This window comes from Cervus elaphus, chromosome 23 (assembly GCF_910594005.1).
Source record: "Cervus elaphus chromosome 23, mCerEla1.1, whole genome shotgun sequence".
Classification (NCBI taxonomy): domain Eukaryota; kingdom Metazoa; phylum Chordata; class Mammalia; order Artiodactyla; family Cervidae; genus Cervus; species Cervus elaphus.
In genome coordinates this window covers 61,693,227-61,709,781 of record NC_057837.1, presented here as the reverse complement: position 1 = coordinate 61,709,781, position 16,555 = coordinate 61,693,227, and the positions used below count along the sequence as shown (strand labels likewise).

At 48.4% G+C, this 16,555-nt stretch overlaps 1 protein-coding gene across 8 annotated transcripts in view; it reads right to left on the bottom strand.

The window, feature by feature from the left end:
- The window catches only part of DNMT3B (DNA methyltransferase 3 beta), a 35,190-nt gene that overhangs the window by 16,831 nt on the left and 1,804 nt on the right, over nucleotides 1–16,555 (bottom strand). For 2 of the 8 annotated variants that reach the window (XM_043883644.1, XM_043883645.1), the window contains exons 2-7: nucleotides 5,597–5,777; nucleotides 4,803–4,864; nucleotides 3,235–3,342; nucleotides 2,219–2,344; nucleotides 1,376–1,585; nucleotides 229–387 (exon numbers count right to left, since the gene is read on the bottom strand). In XM_043883644.1, coding sequence (XP_043739579.1) covers nucleotides 229–387; nucleotides 1,376–1,585; nucleotides 2,219–2,344; nucleotides 3,235–3,342; nucleotides 4,803–4,864; nucleotides 5,597–5,771 — 840 coding nt within the window. In that variant the 5' untranslated portion in view covers nucleotides 5,772–5,777. Of the gene's footprint in view, nucleotides 1–228; nucleotides 388–1,375; nucleotides 1,586–2,218; nucleotides 2,345–3,234; nucleotides 3,343–4,802; nucleotides 4,865–5,596; nucleotides 5,778–5,942; nucleotides 6,389–16,555 lie in introns of those variants that run through there. The other 6 variants (XM_043883643.1, XM_043883642.1, XM_043883648.1 and 3 more) reach the window with 6 other exon arrangements.

Here is a 16,555-nt window from a genome sequence, read left to right as displayed (position 1 = left end):
CCCTCAGAACCTATACTGGTGACTGCCACAGAGAAATAAACCGGAGGCCAATTTGTCATTGATCAGAGCTCTGAGCTGATGTGAACCTCTGGACAGATGGAGTCACTGAGCCACATCCAGCACAGAGCGCAGGCTGTTGTGTTAAAGGGCAACTGTAAAAGTAAGTGAAGGAAACCCTGGCTCTGTCCATCAGCCCATTAAGTAAGGTCCATCTCACCCTGGACTCACCTCAGAGAACTTGCCATCACCAAACCACTGGACCCACCGCATGCCAGACATTGCCTGCCGCTTGGAGGTAGCCTTCCAGGACACCACCATGGCAGGCCACCAGGAGAAACCCTTGATCTTTCCCCATACAAGATCTCCTATTCCAAACTCTTTCCCATCCTGCAAGAAGAAACACCACATGAACAAAAAAATCACAATGAGACAGATTGGCTGGACTGAGGAAAAACCTTCCTTGTTCCACTGACCCTGATGGTAATTGCCTTAAGAGTCCAGCACAGGGCTTCCTGCAAGTGCAGGCAGAGTTCCTCAGGAAATTCCCTACCCCCTCCAATACTTCCTGGTTGAAAACTCAGAAGAACTGCCTGAAAATAAGGAGCAGAGGATGGGCAGGTTTTGTTGCATGACAAAAACATGGGCTTTTACAGATTGGACCTACAGTATGTCACCTGTAACATCTGACTTTGTATCTGGGAAACATGTTAAACTGCAAACTAAAAAAAACCTGAAAACTCACAGGAAGAATTCAGCAAAAATCCTGGATATTCCCAAAGGCCATCAAATGGGATAGTACAAGTCATTAAAATGAAAAAAGAAAAATTTTGCACATAAAATACTTGCTACAACAAAAAAAGGGGAGATGCCCATGGAATCATGCAAGCTATTAAAATGTTTAAGATCTACTCTGAAGTCATGTACTCAGAAAACAGATTTCTATATGTACATACATAGGGAAATACATATGTAGCAAAGCCTGAGTGAAGCCAACAAGCTCAACTGGTTGATGATGAACAAAACTCGATGGATTAGACATGAAAGTGAGGTAACTTCAGTTCCTAAGGAAAAGAAGCCAATCAAAAACTGTGTTTATATATATATATATATATACACACACGCACATACATGATGAATAGAATTATGAATTATCTATGTATATACATTTCTAAGCACAAAGATGTAATAATGTTCAGAAAAAAATAGGAGGCAAACTAATCTGGTGCCTGAGTTAATGTCAAGATAAGGATACAGGAAGGGCCACTCAACACATGGAAACACACTTGGAGAATGAATCAATTATTGTGATGAAAGTGACAAGTCATAAGTCACCTCTGGGTAACTTTTCGCTGTACTCAGCCCTTCCCAGTAGTACCTGATACTCAGTGCTGTCTGCATCTCTGCTCTCTGCGTCCACCTGCGAGGTCTCCATGCTCTCCTGCTGGCTGTCCTGGGCCAGGCGGGCGTAGGGTGTACTGCTGCTCTGCGGAACCACATCCTCGTCTGTCAGGTCGATGGTGAGGTAGGGGCTGGCAGGGGACGGCCACGGCGTGCCTGCAGAGGATCCTGTCCGTCGCCTCAGGGACTGTGAACACAAGGACGCACAGCATGGGCCACAGCAGACCAGGGCGGTGACCAAAGACAGAGGCGCCAGCAGAAGTGAAGCAGAGTGAAGACATAAGTTCATGGAACAGAGACCAACAGGGATAGTTTCCCAGGAACAAGTACGTGTCTCTTAGGTGGGGAGAGAAACAACTTCCGGAAGAACAAGGACAGAATTAAGGACCAAGACAGGATAACAAGTGATGCTCAGAGAGGGCTTCCTGGTGCCTAGCCTTGCCGTAGGAGTTGAGACTTGCTGTTACCCATGGGGTTGGCTCTAAAAGAGTTACTGAAGATACTAGGGAGACAAGACAGTTCTGAAATCAGCGGTGTGAGCTTATTCTGAGGAAGTGTAAGGACCTAGTCCACAGGAAATCCTTGTACTTCCCACCAGGGTTCCATCTAGGGATTAGGCCAGGAGAGAAGTCATCAGGCTTAGGAAGAGCTTAGCCAGCTCCCAGGAGAGAAAGGAAAGGCAGGAACCTGAAAGGGAGAGGAGTGTGAAGAAAGGAAGCAGGTTATATATATAGCAGCCACTTGGCATGGTGAAAGGGGCAGAGTTTCCAGTTAAGAGACTGGGCGGGGGGCTAGGGATCTGAGCATCCGGGAAACCAACCCTGGTAGTTGAGAACTCCACGGGGGACTCGTCCACGTGGTTGCGGCCCTGCCGGCCTCGGGTGGAACGTGGGGAGGGCCTGTGCCTCTCCCGGCTGGAGGTACTGCTGTTATTTCGGGTTCGGACCTGGAAGCAAGAGCGGATAAGCACAAGGCCTTTGGTGAATGGAGGCAGGGGGCTCAGCCCGTGGGCCCAGAGGACTAGACTTGAGAGGCCGCCTCAGGCCAACAGGAGTGAAGGCAGTGGTTGAGTCGCTCTGGTCTGGTCACTTCCCACCCCTGAATACCCTAGTAAGTGGAATAAGGGGGCAGCGTGGCTGGCAGGGCTGCCTGACAATCCACAGCAGGTCCCACTTGGCCTGGTACAGCTGAAACTGGCACCTGCAAGTTGAACTGACAAATAAAATCCACATTTATTCCCAAAGACTTCTTTTCTGCAAGCATTATTACAATTGTTGCATTCTTCAAGACAGATGAGAACTCCCTTAGGCTTTCTTCTCAAAATGGCATGAGCTTGAGTGTTGCAAACCGTGTTCAAATCCTGCACACAAGAGTTAATGCTTAACCATGGGTAAACTACTGACATTTTCTGTCATCTGTAAAAAAAAACAGGACGATACACATCATGTGCTGGATAAGATTATCAATGGCACATGCCATGGTCACCAAGTGTCAGTCTGCTTTCTAACAGCAGGCTGGGTGACCATGAGCAATAACTGCCTTCCCATTTCCAGACTTTTTAGTCATAGAATCCACCTACATAAGCAACTCGGTCCCAAAGGTAACTGCACCACAGTCATCCACCTGTAAACTATACCCCTCGGCACTTCTTAGAATGCTCCCCAGAAAAGTAGAGAACTGCCATGTGAAAACCATCACCATCATAATTAATGAGGTTTGCTGTCATTTTCCAATTTCAGAACACTTGTTCAAAGTTCCTCAGGGAGATCCTAGACAAGGCTTTCAATGCAGGCATGTGTGTGTTTGAAGTGCCTCAGCTCAGGGGTAGACACTTACAGCTGGGCTTTCAGACCGAGTCCTGGTTTCCCGGAAGAGCTTTGGCATCACTGGAGTGTCAGAGCCATCCCCGTCTTCTCCCTCGCCATCTCCATCACCCGTCAGGTCCTTTATAAGTGAAAAATTGTGAATTTTAGGTGTCGTATAACCGAAATAGTTTAAAAATGAAGAGTCAATCATATTGAAAGCAATACTGGTCTGAGTGACTTTAAAGATCTGCAACCTCATTTTGTTCAAAAGATTTTATAGGTATGGGCACAAAAGGCTTCACGATGCCCTTTGCATTGACACCTTTTCTTTGGTTTTCTAATTCCACTGGGGTTTCTCCTGAATTCAAAAATCATGATTTCATGGTTAGACTAACTTGCTATGCCCAGCAGGGAGACCTGGTCAGTTTCCACAATTAACAGCATCTGGGAGAAACAGGCTTGAGGAAGATGCTTCCTGATACAATAACCAAGAAGAAATGGCACCAGTCCTGTGTGAAGTACACGTCCCATGCTGCACACCAAACCCAACAAAAACTGAGCACAAGAGCCAGAGAGGTGGGGAGTGGCCCCATGTCTGGTCAGCGTGTGAAGAACTTGACTTTTCCCTTGCCAACTAAGGTATTGAGTGGATCCATTCCTCTCTTTAAAACTAGTACAATGTTTCTTCCCTTATAGCACAACAGAGTTATAGTGAGAATCAAGTAATGCATGCTTGGCAAGGCAGGGCACAGAGGAAGTTCCAAAAGATCAGAATAGCTGTTCTGAGCCTCTGTTCCAGTGCTGTCCCTACCGGGTCCCCACAGCTCCTGATCCTCATTATCTGGGTGCCCACTGGTGGTCCTCCATGAGGACAAGACAAGCCGTATGAGGGGGAGTTTTCATTGTCTAAAACTTTCAACCGTGACTTTGTCCCCAATGCCTGATACCAATCCTTTGAAAAAATTAACTGAATTAACAAAACTCTAATATGATTCATAGGAAAACAGAAGGCATAAATAGTGTCAGGAATAAAAAAAAAACATGGAAAAGCTACAACTTGGAAGAAAGTAATCAAGTAGAAACCTTGCCATTGCAACATTGGTAAAAGATTTCAGTGATTATTGAAAATCCCCTAATAAGGCAGGCACGTTCTTTCCAAAAGGAAAAAAAGTCCTTGAGGCCACAGGGCCACAATCTTGCTATCAAACCAGACACAGGTGTATTATAAGAAATAAAATCATACATTCATTTTACTCATGAATAGATGTTAAACTCCAAAATAGATCAAATTCAAAACATACCATGAGCAAGCTGGATTCCTTTCGGGGATAAAAAAAATCTTGTTACAGTATAAATTTATCAGTCCAATTGATCATCCAGATTGAGAAAAACATTCATTTCAAAAACTCAGCATGTGACAGCAGCAAATGCCATTCTAAGTGAGGTTGTTCTAAGTCTTCTGTGTACCTAGCAGTGTTGAAATTCCTCATTCAGCAAGTATTTGCTAGCCACCAGTTTAAGTGGGCCTCAGGTTCCCTACTTAATATGCAAACCATAGAGTTCCCCTGAATCCCAGAAATGTGACCACAGAACCAGTACCTGAGTGTAACTTAGCAGGCTGGAGACCTCCCTCTTGGACAGTCGTGAGCTTGATCTGCGGCCTGGAAGAAAGAACCAGAGTCTGTTGTGAGGAAGGGGCTCTCCTGGTCTCCCTAAACCCACTGACATCCTCAGGGGTTAACTCCTAGCCCTTGAACAGTTCCTTCCTATGCTGCCCAAATCAGTGGCCACTAATTCTACTAAAGGAGCAACCCAGTGCTCACATGTGGCTCCTCGCTGTTGTGTGAACAATGCAGAAAGAGAATACTTTCACACTCTAGAAAGTTCTATGGGAAGGCGTAACTTGAAGAGTTCGCTTGACAGCAGGATGAGACAATACAGGGATTTCCAAACCAGCTGGGCCAGAAAATCTCAGCAGGGAGGATCCCAGGTGATGTGATCTGGGAGCAGCAGAGGGGAGGGCAAGAGAGAGGGTGGGAGACTGGCAGCAAGCCTGGGATGCTAGCTGCCTGTTTCCTCCCAGAAAAATGACAGGCCAAGCTGCAAGGGGAGAGGGGTGTCCCCCACAGAAGTGTCAAAGACCCCAGTCTACCTGTGCTGTGTCCACCCCCTTGTCTGGAACAGAAGGGCTCATTGGCTTGGGGTCACCTACTCTGTCCCAGCGGAGGGGACAGGAGAACAGGCAGCAGCTCTTACCTTCCCTGGGGCTGGGGCAGGAGTTGTCAGAGGAACAGGTCGTCACAGCCTGCCCTGAGCCTGCTCAGGGGCCCGTGTCCCAGCTGTGGTCCACCATAACCACCCTCCCCACCCCTCCTGCCCACAGGCCACGCCACCTCTGCCACCTCTGCCACCTCGGATCTCAGGGGTGCTGATAGCCTCCAGGATCGGGGGCGAGGGCGCATCCTTGGAGTCAGAAGACTGGTCGCTGCAGCCCCCATTGGTGAGGATGGAGTCTTCCCTCCTGCTGGCGTCCTCCTCTCCGTTGAGTTGTCTGGTGTCTCCCTTCATTGTCTCCTGTCGGAAGGCCAGAGTGAGGAGGGTAGCAGAGATGCAAGGGTGGAAGGGGGTAGTGTGCCCCCAAACCTCTGCCAATGTAGCCAAGTCCTCAGGCCAAGAGAGGGCCTGTCAGTGGTTCTCAGGACCCCACCCAGGCCGCCCCCCAGAGCCTGCCCCCCTCACCAAACTCGGAGGCTCGGGACTTGGTTCCATGTGGCCACTCGACCCGAAGGCTCAGAAGCCAGCACCCAGGACAGAAGAGGGGGCTGGGCCGTGGTCTGAGGCTCAGGCTGCTCTGTGCAATTAGCCGGCCACTTCAAACAATGCCATCTAAGGCCGGCCTGCCTGCCGCCAGCCTTGGTCCCCTCTGCCCCTGGCGCGCTCTCCCTGCCCAGTCTCTGCAGGGCCTCGGGAAGTCAGTGCATTATTTTCCCTCCTGACCCCTTTGTTTGCTCTCTCCCTTCCCCTCAATCTCCAGGTCCTCTTCCCACCGTCCCCTCCTCCCCCACAGAACAGCTTCTCTCCTCTCCATGGCAGCACAAGCCCCGCCCCATCACAACCTCGGGGGCCCATTGGTCTGCTGGCCTGTCGCTCACTCTCCTCCTCCCTTACCAGCTGGGGCTCAGAGTCCCAAGTTCCCAAGAAGGGAAGGAATGGAGGAGACACAGGGAGAAGGACTGGGACGGGTTATCCAGGAACATGTTCCCCATCTGCTCCAACCCCACCCCACCTCTGGGCCTTTGCCTCCCCTCCCCTGTCCACCCTGGTAAGTGCATCATCACTAGGCTATTAAGCTAAGACCAGCTCCAGCCAGGTCTTCAGGCATGCATTGGAGGGCTACCTTTGACCTGACCCTACTGCCTGCAACATGTTGGCCTCAAGAACATGCACCTTGCTCTCATTTATTCCTCTTAATGTGATTGTGGGCCCATTTTATAGAACAGGTAAACTGACCCACAGACCTGGTCAGTCTTTAACATCAAAAATAAAAACCTCACATGTAAGAGGAAGGATGAAGCCCCAAATGGAGGTGAAGTATTTGGTGCCACAGCCTCCTGGTCCTGGAACCCTGCTTGTGAAGTTTCCCCAGCTAACAGCTGCCTATGGGCGCTGAGCACTCCTGGCCTGTATTCCCTATCATGGAGACAGACTCACCACATAGTACCCAATGACCCAAGCAAGCCTCCCAGGGTACCTTCTAGAACCGTCATCTAGGCTACAGGGCTGTGAGCTGCAGTGGGGATGCTGCCAGCACACCCACCAGGGGGCGCTGTAGGGCTCACTGATGAACTTCTCAGCGCCCCCGGGTGGATATGCAATGTCCTGGCAATGGCACCCCACTCCAGTTCTCTTGCCTGGAAAATCCCATGGATGGAGGAGCCTGGTAGGCTGCAGTCCATGGGGTCGCTACAAGTCGGACACTGAGCGACTTCACTTTCCCTTTTCATTTTCATGCATTGGAGAAGGAAATGGCAACCCACTCCAGTATTCTTGCCTGGAGAATCCCACGGACGGGGGAGCCTGGGGAGCCTGATGGGCTGCCGTCTACGGGGTCGCACAGAGTCGGACACGCCTGAAGCGACTTAGCAGCACCATGGATTCTCAATTCCACACTGGGAACCAGTCCATCCCCCAGGTAAGTAAACCTGATACTCCCCACAAGGCAGAGGGACCACGGAATCATCCTGCAGAATTCTCAGGCACCTACTAAATCAGGATCAACATTTTCACAGGATCCCTTGGTAATCAATATGCAAGTTAAAGAAACACTGCCTTGGAATTCCCTGGCAGTCCAGTGGTTAGTTCTTTCGCTGTGGAGCCCGGGGTTTGACAGAAATTCTGCAAGCTGGATTTTGAGCAGATCAATGAAAAGGGAAAAAAAAACAAAACTGCCTGGGTCACAAACGCATACACTGATAATAGAGCGTTTAACTAACCCAAGTGGTCCAGAGTGTGCAGGTTCACAGTTCCTGGTGTATTTTCACTCAGTTCATATTAAGGAATCTTACCAGCCCCAAGGAAAGGGAGGACTGCCTGACCCAGCCTGATTAGCTGCTTCTCTAGCCCTTTTTTACTCTCAAGCCCTGACCCGGAAGAACAGGTTGTCTGACCCCATGACCAGTTCCTGTCAGTCCAAGTGGCCAGTATCTCAGGAAAACTGCTGGAGTGTAGTTCAGAGTAATCATTAATTTCCAGTGTTTTGCCTCAGGCCAAACCAGTGAACTAAGTCACCTCGATGGCCCGGCAGAGGGTGGGAGACTTGGCTGTGGGGTGCAAGACAGCAGGAGGCTCCACAGCGAGCTCTGGGGAGGGGAGAGGGGCAGACTGAAGACAGGGCTTCGGTCAGGAGCGGGGAGCAGGTCAGCAGCTGAAGTCTAGGGACAAGGCTTCCCTCTTATGCGGGGCTCAGAGCTCCCTCAGACAGTCCCCACCTGGGTCAACAGGAATCTCCCTCCTAGACAGACCCATCTGGAGCCTGCAGCCCAGAGCAGACAATGATTAACTATGACTAACCACCTCAGGCTTCCCTGGGGCCTCAGCAGTGCCAACTTGTCTGCCAGCCTGCTGGAGGGATGGACAGGTGAGCAGAGCTCCTTCCCAAAGCCAGATCTCAACAGTCAGGAAAAATTCTGCCCCTAGAACCAAACCCACAGGGACTGGAGGAAGATTCAGGGAAGGAAACCAACCTGCTCTAAGACCAACTACCTGGGTGCCCTGGGGTGAGCTAGGTAGGTAAAATATTCTTACTTCCAGTGGCATCATTCAATGTGATTTCATTAAAAGTTCCTTCCCTGTAGTTTTCACCAACCAGAATTTGCAATGACATTAGATTCCTGGGTCGGGAAGATCAGCTGGAGAAGGGCTAGGCTACCTACTCCAGTATTCTTGGGCTTCCTGGTGGCTCAGCTGGTAAAGAATCCACCTGCAATGCAGGAGACCTGGGTTCAATCCCTGGGTTGGGAAGATCTCCTGGAGTAGGAAGCCAACTACCCATGCCAGTATTCTGGCCTGGAGAATTCCATGGACTGTATAATCCATGGGGTCGCATAGTCGGACACGGCTGTGCAACTTTCACTTTCACTTCACTAGTTACAACACACACACACCTGAGTCCAGAACTGGCAAGATTTAAAGATGCCCAGCTCGATTCCTCAACATTTTACCCACATTATATATCTCCTCCACATTATATACATGACCCAAACAGCTGCAGGCATGTGCTACTGTTAGGCCCTCAACCTGGAAGCCCCATCACATATTCAGATTTCAGAAACCACAGGTCAAAACAAGGAAGGCTTCTCTCAAAGGCTTCCATAAGTAATCATCTGGTCCTCAAGAAGATCCACAAATCTTGATCACTTTTCTCAGTATTTACTACCATATGCCAGGCACCCTTCTGTGCTTTACCTGTATGAATTCACTTAATCCTTACATAACATTAATGTTATCCCTGTATAACAGATGAGCAAACTGAGGTTAGGCAACATAATACGTACTCACTCAAAAGAATGCTCCCAGGGAAGAAGGTGTGAATTTTAACCACATGCTTTTGGCAACAGGAAGATCTTAGCACCAGGGATTGGTTTGTAATGGTAGATAATACATCTCCCTCATGAAGTTGTTTAGCTTCTAATGAGTCAAAATTGGCATTTCCCAGATAATGTGGCCCCCAACACAAGCCAGTTCCTTTATCTAGAGGGATCCCAACCCTGAGAGGTGGCATCTTTCCCAGGGATTTTCCCAGAGGGGCTGACACACCAGCTCCAGGACACTTGCCACTTGGCTGTTAGCACGTCCCAGGCCCCTCCTGTCTGCTAAAGGCAGAACTGACACCTCTTAACCCCCACCCCAACCCGAGGCAAGTCCTCTCATCTACCTGCTCTCAACAGGCTCAGATGAATTAAGTCACCCAGCAAAGTGGCAGTGCCAAACTCATGCCCAGGCAATCCAGGGCACGTGCCTGCACTGAGAAGAGTTGTGAACAATGAACCATCCGTTCCAGGAGCTTTAGGAGCTGTATGGCTGAGGGACTTAACACCAGCTGAGTGTTCACCTTCACAGGAGGTGGTGGTCCAACCTCGTGACGCAGGTGAACTCTGACCCTTTCCCAGAGGCTGGGGTCCAGCACGTGACTTCGGGGTAGTCAGCGGTGCCGGGTGGGCTCACAGGCAAGGTTCCCTCTGCAAGACCCTGCCTCATTAGTGCAGGATGCTTGTGTCCTGACTGAACCAGGTCAGACGTGTCCAAATGCAATGTGGCAGACAGAAGGGTGGGTGGCACCCCCAATTAGACTCAGGGAGGAGGAGGCCCAGGGACTCCCCACAACCCAGCTATAAACCTGAGAAGTGATGTCATTCATTTCCTCCAGGCTGGTACCAGCAACAGAACTATTTCCTGGCACCCTGTAAATGTTAATTGCATTAATTAAACTTACAGTGCAGGAAGGGGGTGATGGTGGGCTTGATGGCAAGGTCAGTGGGGAGGATATTGGGCATCCCTGTCCCACTCTGTCCACCCAGGGTTTAAAGATTTGTGAAGCAAAAAAGGGAGAGAGGGTGAAAGACATTCCCACCTCCCCTATTTAAAAAGCTCCTCCTCGGGCTGTGGGAAGGGAATCGACTCCTGACTCCTCCCCTTGAAATGCTCAAGTATTTCTTAGCTGTTTCCCAAAATGGCTGAGATAGAGCACTCAGCATGTACCGCAGAAGAGTTAGTTACTCTTATGATCCCCATTCTGCAGATGGGGAATCAAGCTCAGAGGAAAGAGATAGGTGGCTTCCTTGATGAGGTTCCCAGAGTGACTGCGTGATGGAGACTGCGGCCTTAATCCAAGAGGCAGATCTTAAAGACATCATAAAACAATGCAGTACACACAGTTTTTAAGTTTAAACAGTTGAAAAAGCTTAAGGCCGGGGAGGGACAGCTCGTCCAGGTGGGTGAAGAGAAGGGAGGCAGGGGAGACAGTGCAGAGTCAAGGACAGAAACAGCTGTCCCCCTGGCTGGGGACAGGGCACAGGGTCCCAGGTCCCTGTGCCTGATCAGGAATCTCCAGTCAATTCCATAAAAAGGATCAGGTTCATAGGGAAGCAGGGAGAAAATGTCCTCATTGTCCTTCTCAAGCCTCAGTCATACAGCCTAGGCAATGAAGTGCCCTCATCTAATTCCCTAGGTGGTTGGTGCTACAGATCCCAAAGCAGATGGCAAACCCTTAAAACCTGGAGATTACACAGTCTTGTGTACTGTCGTGCCAGATTTCCCAGCTTAGGCTCACAAAGGGATGCATCCCTTCATCCATGATGACTCAAGTTTGGAGAATTTTTCAGTGCCTCTGGGTCATGGATACATGCACCACTGCCATTGTACGGTAATAGTTGGGCCTGGGCATATTTATCAGAATCATCATAAGGACTGACCCCAGTAGTCAGTCTGGGCAAGTATGAGAAAAGCTGTCTATGAAGATGTTCCTTTGCAACACTGCTCATTAATAGCAAAATAATAAAGAAACATCGGTACAGCTGGATATTTGTCAATAGACTGTAATAAAATTATATACCATTAAACTTCTAGATAATTTACAGGAAAACCTAGGAACTTACAGAAACCTCTGAAATGAGAGCTTCAACTGGAGTTTGGAGTCAAACTTTTTACCCTATGGAAACAAATTGCAAGCAACTAGCCCCTTCTGCCTTCAGGTTATTTGAGAAGCCCTAGGAAGGTCATGCAGATGGAGACAGGGAACCCATGGGTCACCCAGAATGCCAAGTGGGGCATCCTAAGGCCGAGGATTTGGGAGCTGCTTTACCCACTCCTGTGGCCTTGTTCCTCTAGGCAAAATCCAGCCAAAGTGTCCTCTGCCCTCTTCCCAGCAGGGATGGAAGAAAGAAGACCGCTATTCTCAAGGTCACTCCCTCAGCTCTGCCCCTCGCAGCAGCCTGCACCTCTTGCTACTACCATTGCCTAAAACCTCAGCCCATCTACATACCAATGTATGTATGCTGTGGGGATACTGATTCAGTATTGAAGATGGCAATCTGACAGCATGACCTCAAGTGCCAAGTGTCCATATCCTGTTATACAGGAATGCTACTGCTAGGAATCCACTCAGCGCAAAGCTCTTCCCAAAATCTGTGGGCAAGACTGGCATTGCTTTCATTGTCGAAGTAAAAGCTACCAACAAATGATCAACGGGAGACTGTCTAAATTACATGCAGCCACACTGGGGAGACCACCGAGAGGCAAAGAATAGGGCAGCTGTTGCTAGATGAAACCATGTAAAGTGAAAAAGTCCACCTAACAATACAATCGCATTTAATAGGTTACTGTGTATATTAAGCCATGCTCCTCCAGCAATTTTTAACTTCTCAGGAAGGTGGCTCGTGGAAGAACTGACAACCATATCCCCATGTGACTTTTACAATCAAAAAGTCAACTTTAAGATGTCACTTTTGAAAATGACCATTTTAGTCAATCTGAAGTTTTTTTGAATGGTATAAGGTAGAACTCTCAATTTTCTCTACAAGGAAAGTCAGACATACAATGACTAGTATGACCTAACTCTACCTCCTCTATATGATTCCCCTATATACATGGGATGTTTCTGGTTTCCCTTCTCTTTTTGGTATTTAGCCCTTGCCACCTCTTTTAATCACGATACCTTTACAATAAATGCTCATATCTGCTTGGACAAGCCTGCCAACATTAAAGCTTCATTGATTCTCAATTTCACCCATACCTCTATGTACATTTGCTCAGAACTGTCCATATCCTATTGTCCAGGTACACGCTGCCTCCCTGGTAACCAAGAAAATCCCTGAGGACAGCACCTGCCCATCCAGGCATCTCGCCTAACACTGCACATCTCCCTATGTCCCAGGTGAGGTTTCCTTTTGCTCACCTGCAGTGTCTCCTCCGGTTCCAGTGCTTCAGCTACAGGACACCCAGGCTTGTCCAGGGCCTGCTTTGGGTGTCACCCAGCACACATTCACGGAGCCAGGACGCCAAGTGCCCCAGCACCATGCTGGCCGCTGGGAACATCCACTGGGAAGGCACCATCCCTTCTCCAGGAGCTGAAGGGCAGTGGAAGGCCCTGGCTCTGACCCCAGAAGAGCCATTTGCAACCAGAAACAAATGCAACTGGAAATAAATGCTGCTTAGGAAGCCCCATTAACCTCAGAAGGTGGAAGTACAGGAAAGGACGGAGAAGAAATAGGTGGTCATTTCTCCACCCAGGCTGCAACACCAGAGACCTGACTGAGGGGAAAAATTAATGCCAGACTGAGAACTCCCTGGTCCCTTTTCTAGCTGCCAGACCTGTAGCACTGGGCAGGGCATTGGACCATCCCTCTGCTCCAGGGAATGGGGAATAAGACAAACCAATATCAGAGAGCTACCTTCAGATTTTGGGAGACCCAGAGACAAGTTACAGTCCATGTCCCACAGTAAGCCTCCAGTTTTAAATCCTTCTCAATATGGAGATACAGTTCAAGACTAAAATATGAAAAACAAAAACAGTAAAAAAAAATATTGGATGGAGCTCTACACACTAAAATTAAGACAAGGGGATAAAGGATGTGTCCAAAAACAAGATGAAGAAACCATTACAAATGAAATTCTTAGGACAAGAACCCTTCAAAACACAAAAGCTGAGGACACCAGAAGGCAGAACTAAGAACAAATGGCCAAAATGCCACCAGGCCAGGAGGGGCTGCATCTGATGAATGAGTTGTACAGAGTACAAAAAACAAGGGGTGTGATAGCTGAAGGAAATTTATTCCCTCAACTTTAGGATAGGAGCCCTCAGTGACACTGAGCCCTTCTCCTCCCACACCATCTCCTCATACACACCTGGTCAGCATCATCTATCCCCGAGAGGAAATTAATTGGTTAAGAACATTTCCCCAGGACCTCTCCCACCCATCAATTCTTAACAATGCATTTTTAATTTCCTGCTCATAATTTCTCAATGACTAATGCTCTACCCACAAATTTCATAGACTATTAAAGGCCATTTTTCTAGAAGATCTAAGTATGATCCCTGTGTCAAAAAACTGAAAGGCTGTGGAGGGGGGGCAGGGGGAACACCACCACAGGCAACAGCTTGCCTGGGGCACAGTCCATAGACTGCATCCTTTGAATGGAGAAATCTCTGCAGGGCTTCCCTGATGGCTCAGCGGTAAAGGATCTGCCTGCCAGTGCAGGAGACCCAGGTTCAATCCCTGGTCCGGGAAGATCCCACAGGGCAACTAATCCCATTGTGCCCCAACTATTGAGTCTGTGCTTGAGTCAGAAGCCCTACTACTACTGAATTCACACTCTCTAGAGCCACTGTAATGAGAAGCCCACACCACCAACTAGAAGAGAGTACCCGCTCACAATAGGGAAAAGCCGACACAGCAAGGACCCAGAACAACCAAAAATAAAATTTTTTAAATATATATATGAAGGTGAAAAAGTTACTCTAAAAAAAGAAGAGAAAAAAAAAAAGAGAGAAAAACCTCTGCAGGTGAAGTTATTTAGAAAAACTTGGTCAGGCTGAGCAGGGAAAAGAGCAGAGGCCAATGGTTCTCTAAAAGTCCTCCCATTCACTTGGGGAGCTGGCCCCAAAGATGACCACAGTGCACTGGGAAACCTCGCCAGTGGAGGGCCTTTCCTCCCCACACCGCACTTTCCCTGGGTTCTTGTCTTTTTACTTAGGATGGACTGCTGCTTCTCTCTATGCTTTCTCCACTTCTGGAAGAAAACTGAGAAGGCCCCCAAACATTGATTACCTTGGAACTGTGAGATTACAGGCCATGATCTGTTTTTTCTTTACATCTGAAGATGGCAAATTTGATTTTCATTTGTATCAAATACAATGAAAATCCTTTTGATGAAATATTCCAATTCCCTACACAAAACAGATCCTCCTCATTTTTCACTTACTTCCTCAGGAATGCTAACTAGGACTGTTTCTCTCAGCAAGTAAATAATGACCACTAGCCATCATCTCAATATTGACTACACAATGTGACATTTATCAAATCCTCATTATGTGCACTTTTTAATAGGATCTCAACTGACTTCAACATCCCTTTAACTGGGCAACAATGCATCCCCATTTTACAGATGGAGCAACTGAGGCTCAGGTCACTAGCTTATAAATGTAGTGAATTGGATATAAATCCTGATTTGATTCGGCAGCCCAGGCCGCACGAGTATGTTGATTTCAATGACTAACATCACCTACAATATAACAGACTTTTTACAATACTTAGGGGCCCCCACCTAACTTATTTTGAAAAGGGCCTAAGTCCTAAAAGGCTGCTGAATTCCATTTCATCCTCCTTCCAACTCTACTGGGGGTGTGTATACCTTCACTCACTTCACATACAGGTAGTAATCAGCACTGGGTCCCCACATGTGGTCTCCCTCTGCATTTAGGAGGCCACTTCCCGCTAGCCACAGCCAGATACATTTGAACACCTGGACTTGGCTTGTTCCCTTTTGGAGGATCACTCTTGTCCTGGGATAGTGGCAGATGTGAAAGCTTGTAAAGCACTCATCAGCAGGCTGCCGAAGTACCTGCAACTCTCGAGTTCCATCAGCGGCAAATTTTTGACCCTGTGAGAACATAGCCCATCGCTTTAGAAAGAGAGTGCTGACAACATGAGAATTCGGTACTCCTGCAGCCCTGATCTGCCATGAAACTGGAAAAAAAAAAATCACCCTAAATTCATGATTTTAAAACTCCAAGAGTGTGCCTGTACCTCCAAAGGGTTGGGGTATAGGCCCTTGCCATGGTGTCAGACCAAGCAGCCTTTCAGATTTAGCGAGGATCATCTCAGGTGAAATGGAAAAGTATCTGAGCCTGGAGGGACAGCAAGCAGGAGAGTTGGTCTCAGACAAAGGAGTTAGTCCCGGGGAAGTTTTTCTGGGAAGAACTCACCCAAACCCTCCATCAAGGAGCTTGGAGCTGTAGTATGAGAAAGGGAGACAGGCCCCTCTGGGCTGCAGGCCCCACATCGCAGGAGGAAAGGAAGGAGGGGAAGCAGCTTCTCACATCCCCCTCCCTGGCTCCTCCCCTGCACCCCCTGCAGCTCCCAAGTATCCTCCTACCCTCCCTGAAAACTTTGCAGGGGTGGAGGTACTGCTTATGGCTTTAAGGAGCGGGATGGAGCAGGCCCCGGCCCCGGCCCCGGCCCCAGCCCCAGCCCCAGCCCTTGTCTCAGCCTTCTCCACCCTAACAGAAAAGGAAAGGCTCTCCCATGGTTCTGCACCCTCAAGGCAGGTCCCAAACTTGGGTGGGGGTGTAAAAATGGCCCCAACCCATAAGACAAAAACCTGCTCCTTTCAAAAAGGAACAAAGGCACACTTTCCTCCAACTTCCAAATCGAGGACAATGATTCGGAAAACCTTCCATAGTTGAGAGGAGTACCTTGGTGGGAGGAGAGAAGGAGGGGATGGCAGAGTTGGCCTGCATCCTCCCCAATTCTCATTAATGGCCACCCTAAAAAGAGGGGCTAATGGTTAATACAATACCATTCACCACCTGCTATACCAAGCACTAAAGTATTGAGTCCTAACCCAAGCCTAATGTGATAGGAATTATCACATCATCTGAGGAACACAGAGAGTTAGAGTTTAAATTGTATAAAACTGGTTTCCTTCTTACCCAACTTGGAGATATTAATATGCCTGTTCCTATTTCACAAATGTAATAGGCACAGAGGGCCGCAGGTTTACATGGACAGACTTAAACACATGGCAAAGATCTATGCATCCCCCTAAAGGTAGCAGCCTACTTATCCCACATGATA